This window comes from Physcomitrium patens, chromosome 2 (assembly GCF_059467195.1).
Source record: "Physcomitrium patens ecotype Gransden chromosome 2, ASM5946719v1, whole genome shotgun sequence".
In the NCBI taxonomy this organism is placed as follows: domain Eukaryota; kingdom Viridiplantae; phylum Streptophyta; class Bryopsida; order Funariales; family Funariaceae; genus Physcomitrium; species Physcomitrium patens.
The window spans coordinates 19,409,295-19,416,408 of record NC_143411.1 but is presented as its reverse complement, the minus strand read 5'-3'; the positions used below and the strand labels follow the sequence as shown (position 1 = coordinate 19,416,408).

General features: G+C 37.3%; 1 protein-coding gene across 1 annotated transcript; it reads left to right on the top strand.

Moving 5' to 3' along the window:
* The first annotated feature begins 5,007 nt into the window (after positions 1-5,007).
* Positions 5,008-6,188, top strand: LOC112279092 (large ribosomal subunit protein eL22y). The gene is made up of 2 exons (XM_024513203.3): positions 5,008-5,345; positions 5,912-6,188. Exons 1-2 carry the CDS (start codon positions 5,104-5,106, stop codon positions 6,054-6,056), a joined length of 387 nt encoding a protein of 128 aa, XP_024368971.1. The 5' UTR covers positions 5,008-5,103; the 3' UTR covers positions 6,057-6,188.
* Positions 6,189-7,114: the final 926 nt, after the last annotated feature.

Sequence of the window (7,114 nt, the reverse complement as noted above, 5' to 3'; positions counted from 1 at the left end):
TTGGGGCATGGCAAATCGTATGTTGTCTTGAACGTTGATCTTGGCGACGTTGGAATAGCCGGTTATCGTACTTCACAGCTTAACTAATAGCTTCATTGAGCATTTGTGGATCAAGAAGAGTTAACAGCAAATCTTTCACATCATCCCTTAAATCCCAATAGAATTGACTCATCAATGCTTCTTCATCCCAATTGATGTCGTATGCTAATTGCCTGAAGTCCGATGCATAGATTGATGTAGAGCGCATCCCTTGTCGTAGTGAACGGATCTTTGTTGTAGCCCATCAAACCTTGTCGTGTTCACCAAATGCTTCCGCAAACGCCTCCAAAAAGGTTTCAAAGTTGTTTAATATGGAGGATCGTTTCTCAAAAAAATGAGCAAACCATGATAGAGCTTGTCTTGTAAGTAAGGTTCCAACAAGCCCAACATATGACTCTTCCATTGGATAGCGTTCGGGCTGTAAAACTGTTATCAATTTGATTTGGTTAACGAATCCTCGAAACTTGTAACGCGTACCATCGAACTTGTTCGGAAGGCTAACTCGAGGCTCCTTATGTTGTAGAACCAGCGGTGTTTGTCGAATCTGAGGCAATGTTGCTTCTCTAAGTACAAAAGTTTGAGGCTGGTGCAACCTAGATTGTGCCATCCTAGATGCTCCATCATTATGAAGCCTTGCAATGACTCCTTCAATCTTTGCAATTCTTTGCGATAACGCAGCGAGGGCATTCATAATAGTATCCAACTTGGACTCTGAACTTTCAGTCATACTAATGTCTTGGCCCCCGGCCATTCTAAGAGAAGGATAGCAATGACTCTACAAGAAGACAATATTGGTTTAGAGGAGCGTACTTCGCAACCTCTAAAATACCTTAAGAGCTTCAAGAAAAGAGGTAATCTACTCTCTCCAAGAAGAATAAGACTCCAATATTGTAACAAATGAAGTATCAGTTTAGACGAGGGTAATCCACAACCTCTAAAACGTTAGAGCACTTCAAAATAGAGGGGTAATCCACACTCTAATAAAGAAGAAACTAGCTCTGATATCTAAGGTGAGTGCAATCTCGATAAACTGTCACGAATACAGAAATACAGACTCGAGATCTAACAAGAGGTTCAAGAAGAACAGGCAATAACTAGATTAATCAGATGAGAACAACACCAGAGAGGTGAACTAGAGCTCCAAGAGATGTGTTGTCGAGACTGAAGAACTCTTTAGCTTCGATTCCAATATATACTTCTATTAAGGAAGCTTCTCAAGCAACTTCTACTAACTAGGAAGCTTCTAGAAGGTTCCAGAGACTTGCTTCTAGAAGGTTCTAGAAACTTATCTCTAGAAGGTTCTAAAGACTATGTCCCTAATATCTTCTACCAACTAAGAAGCTTCGAGAAGGTTCTAGAAACTTGTCTCTAAAAGGTTCTAAGGATTATGTTCCTAATACAAATATGTTGGTAGCTTGTGGAACAAGCTGATTATGTGGCGTTCACATAGAAATCTTGCCTTGCAAATTAAGATACGTGTTGTAGAAAGTCAACACGTTTTTGGAGGTTTTATAGAATGTCACCACGTAGCTCCTAGATAGATAGTATATATAGAGGCAAGAGTGAAGCCTTCTTCACTCTTTTTAATTCCTTTCTTGCTTCTAGTTTAGTTTCAAGGGTCTCTAGTTTTCTTTTCTTTTACCAATAGCTATTTTAATTCCTTTCTTAATATATATATTTGATTATTTCTATTATTATCATCTTTCTTTGAAAAAAGTCTCACTTATTTATTTATTTTTATCAAGTTCTTGTCCTTGACATGATGTCTTCAATTTCTTATAATTCCTTTATATAAACTCTAAATATAAAAATTCCTTTATAAAAGAGATAGATCTTAAAATTACTCTTGTATCTATATCTCTCAATTTCTAAAAGTTGTTATACAATTCTTCATGTCTTTAAAAGAATAATAGTATGTCTTAAAAGATCTTTTGACTTCAAATGGCTATAACTTCTTTATTCTAACTCTAAATCCTCTAAAGTTTTTGCAAAAATTGTAATCTAAATTCTAAACCTTATAACTTCTACTTTTGATTCTTAAATTTTCCTTTTGAAGTCATCAAAATCCTTATTATGGTTGAAAACAACATGTTGAAAGTGTATTGATTATAATCTTTGACTAATAGGAATAAAGACCTTCATTCCTTACCTTCAATCGTCCATATCTTGCTTTCATTCCTTCAAATAAGCTTCTTAATAGTTTGAATCTTCATCTATGATCTTTAAATTAACCTATTAACTATTCTAATATATATCAAGACTTATAAATATATTATATATTTTAATTAATTTTTTATATATTATAAACAATTACAATACAACAATGTATAAATCAAGTTTTGGAGTAGTATTCGAAGTATATTATCAACTACTAACAAGATGATTAGACAACTCTTTTATTGTTGGTAGAGTTTGCTTATAATAACATGATACATTTTCCTCTACAATAAATTTTTTTTCTTTTTAGTTATAGTTATCATCCACAATTTCATGCTTTTGAATTTTTAAAAGTTGATAATCTGTGACAAAAGATTTAGTAAATTTTTTATCTAAGTTACATACAATAATGAAGGTAAAACTAAAATAAGCTTAAGAACAACAAATGATTAATGCAAATGCCCTATTACAAGGAACAACCTCAATTCTATATTGGTAATAACATATGATTATTTTATCATAATATCAAGATTAGTCTCTCTTGTAACAAATTGAATTATCATAAATTTGAATTATTTTTTATTTCTTTAAAAATTTATCAAATTACTTATTGATTACATCTATTAAAGTCTATAAAGATCCATATCATATTCTACATATCTTACTTTCAGTCATATAAGACAATAAATATTTTAGAAAAAAGACAAATGCTACTTCCTCTTATAGAAGTGGATAATAATCAAGAATTTGAGGTAAAAGAAATCTTATTCTTAAGATGGCGCCGAAATAAGTTGGAATATCTTATTCATTAGTACAGATATGATACTAGTGAATTTACTTAGGAGTCAACTAAGAATCTTATAAATGTAAAAAAAATTGATGCTTTTCATCAATGTTATTTATAAAAATAAAGATGATAAATACTAAATCTTTGCTATAAAAGATATCTAATTCAAGAAAGATTATATTTTATATTCTATCGTTGTTTGTAATTTTGATGTAATTATAGTGCTAAAGATACAAAGAACCAACAACTAGCATATTCAACTTAAGTGCTAACATTTGCTGATTTAGCTAATGAATATGTTGGTTGTTGGTTTTCCTTATTTAGAAGTTATAAAGGTCTCAAAAACAATCAAATAGCATGGTGGTCTTTCTACCTTGAAATGAAACATTATTGACGGTTGAGAGGATCTACCATCTACCTTTGAAGGGAACAAAGATCAAAATATATAGTAAATACAATTTTCCATATTTTAGAATTTTTAAATATATAATGACCACTCTTTATGAAACTTATTTCTAAAAAAGAAAATAATATAAAAAATATATATATTTACTTAGATAAAAAGTGCTAGGTAGAAGTAAATGTAGATAGATTTAATACTATCTTATTACAAAGCTTCATAAACAAATATTTGATTTTATACGTATTTATAATTAATTGATAGGTTAGGAACTTAGCCAAAAAATTAGCCATGTATCTCACATGTAGATAGCTTGTAGTGAAAGTTAACAATGTGGTATACATGTAGGAAACTTACCTTTTAAGTTAAGACATGTGTCTTGTAAATTAAATATGTATTGGAGATCCTATAGGATGTAGCCACATGGTTCCTAGTAGATAGTATATATAGAGGCAAGAGTGAAACCTTCTTCACTCTAATCAATATCTTTTTAAAGCTTACTTTTGATTCAAGAATTTTTAATCTACTTATCATTGGCAGCAACCATTATAGTTTTCATACTATATTAATTTTGAGTGAATATCTATTCTTATGAATATACACAAGGATATATTGAGTTTTTTGATCCTCAAGATTCATGTCTTAGATAGCTATCTAGAAGACAAAAAAATAACATAATAGAATTAAAAATATGCAAAAAAAAATTATTAAATTTTTTAAAATGAACTTTTTTTGATAACTAATATATTACTTACTTTATTTGCCTTCAATATATAGCAAGATATGCCAACATCATGCACAACATGAATTAACTTTGCAATAAATAACAATTGATAACTATATAGCAAATTGCTATTACTTGGAAACTATAAAAGAAAAAAACTTTTACTTCCATGAATTATATTATGTCTATTATTTGCAAAGTTTCCATTCAATTTATAACAAATGCATATTTTGATTTAAAAAATAGCAATTTTAGTGATTACTAGTAAAAAAAACTTATAAAATTATAAAAGAACATCACAATAAAGCTCAAAAATCCACGTATTTGCACAAAGATAGATGAATGTTGTTGTCTCAAAATATACTTGATTGAATATAATCAAGAACCCCTATCTTCAAAATGATAAAGACAAAAATATTAAAATCAATTCAGTTTAACTCAAAATTCATTTAAATTAATAAATTAAATATTCAGATAATAAAAAATCATATTTTTCATATGCAATAAAAAAATAAAAATAATACTGTTGTTTAAAAAAAATCACAAAAATCATATATATATATATATATATATACATGATTATATTACATCAGGGGCTGTAAATCATAGGTTGAAACAAACCACATTAAATATACCCAATTTACTTCCTAAACAAACATACATTGGTGACAACAAAAGCACCGCAAGCAGTCGACAATTCAAGTCGAGGCAGAGAATTGAGGCATGAGCAAACTCGATTGGCAGCGCCCTTTCCATGCGTAGATTATCATTTGACGTGCGACGGAGAAGGTGCAAGAGGGGGATCATCCATTCGGGGCCACGGAGATGGGCGCTGCGCTGCGGAGCGGGGCTTAGGGTTTAGAGTCGCACAGCGGACACATGGTCCCTCTCTTTCGCCTCGTTAGTTCGCTGCAGCGAGTCTCTGCTCACTGAGCCTCGCCTCGCCTCGCCTCGCCTGTGCTCTCCCCTTTCCCTCCCCTCTGCCCCGCCACCATCATGCCTGGCATGGCGACCGCCAAGAAAGTGGCGCCCGTCAAGGGGAAGAAGAAGGCCCAGACCTTCACCATCGACTGCGGCAAGCCCGTGGAGGACAAGATCATGGACATCGCCTCCTTCGAGAAGTTCCTCAACGACCGCATCAAGGTCGATGGCAAGGCCGGCGTGCTCGGCAGCGCTGTGTCCATCTCCCGCGAGAAGAACAAGATCAGCGTCACCTCCGAGAGCTCTTTTTCCAAGAGGTGCGTCCGTTTCATCCCCTCGCTCCTTTTTTCGCCTCCACTTGCCTCATGCATCCGCATTGTTATGTTGGATCTTTGGGGACGCAGAGACTTGCGCACACGGATGAACTCGGAGACCAGGTCGTCGAGAGCAATTTAAGCTGGGATTTGCGCTAGTGCGTCTAGCCTACAGTCAGTTAGGGTTCGATCGCCTACCAGAGATGAATAGCGGATGGGCAGGGGGGGGGGGGTGTGGATAGAATGTAGGACGGAGAGGAGGCGCCGCGCAGTTGTGAGCGGGGCAGTTGTGCCCTTCTTTAGCAATTGGCAGGAGTGATGGCAAATGATGAGAGCGTTGACTTGCAGCAGTGACAGTTTGGGCTTGTTGGGTTTCACGGTAGTACGGTACGACTTGGGTCAGAGCCAGGGCATTGGAGCCCGTCATGTATGAATTTCATGGCTCCGGTCGGACTGTGAGAAGTGTGGAGCGTGGGGATGCTAGAGGGGCTTCACCATGCAACCGTTACGCGTGCAAGGGAGTTTCGTGTTTCTGATGGTGGGTGAATTGCGTGCGTGGATGAGTGCAGGTACTTGAAGTACTTGACGAAGAAGTACTTGAAGAAGCACAACGTGAGGGATTGGCTGCGAGTGATTGCATCGAACAAGGACAGGAATGTGTACGAGTTGCGGTACTTCAACATTGCGGACCAGGATGCGGAGGAGGAGGACTGAGGCACGAGCGTTGGGCGAGCTGCGGGTTGTGAGAAAATGTAGAAGCGGGGGCTCTGTGCCGCGTTTTCATGTTGCCGGAATGTACCACGTTGAATGCGAATTACGTCTGATCACGCTGAAGTTGCCACCGAATTGTATATGTTTGTGACTAGAACCGGGTTGTGTGAGCATGGGTGGAGTGCTGAAGGGCGTTCTGTGTTTGGTCGTTGATGCGGAGATTGCACATTAGTGTCACGTTTGTCATGCCAGCGCAGTGAGGTTTCTGACGGATACATGATGTTTTAGTTCGGACCCGCGCTGAGTTGTTTCTGTCGTACCTCTGTCCCGGTAGAATTTGCAGCGTACTTGGATCGATTTGATGGCTGGATTTCGACGTGAGAGCTGTCTGGGTCTCAGGGTACAAGATGTTGTTGTTGTTTGTGCGCGGTGAGAGCATTGCATGTAGGGTGGAACGGGCACATAGATTGAGCAGATCCTGGAGGGGATCTTGGCTTGCTACAGCTGTGGTGCTTAGGTTGAGAGTCATCTTCCAGGTTCCAAGTACGCATTGGTTTGGTTTTGTGGGGCGGGTGAAAAGTGAGGCTCTGGATGACGTTCAATCTGCTGAGACCTCATGCAAATATTGAAGCGGCTGAGCTTGGAAGGCACTTTGTGCTGAACCACAGTTTTTCATTGCTTCAAGTTGCATGTTGATGCAAACCACCTTGTGTGCTATAGGTTGTTTTGCCTCTACTGGAAACGGCCTGGTGTAGGCTTGGATTTCTTGGAAGTTGATCTGGACATGGGTAAGCCTGTTGACAACGTGATTGGCACTGCCGTGCTTTCATGTGACGGACGCGCATGAGCCTACGCAGTGCCTCATGTGGTTCCCCGTGTGGCCTAGAAACGCCCCACGATCACAGGCAACGATGCGGATGTGATACCTGAATCCAGCGTGAAAACACCCAGCGACTGTATATGATGTAATCATGAGTGAATCGTTGCGCTAATGTGGACAGAACCTCGTTCGGTTCCAGTGGGTCGAAAGCAAGTTTCGCGATTGTGCAATGCTACATGTC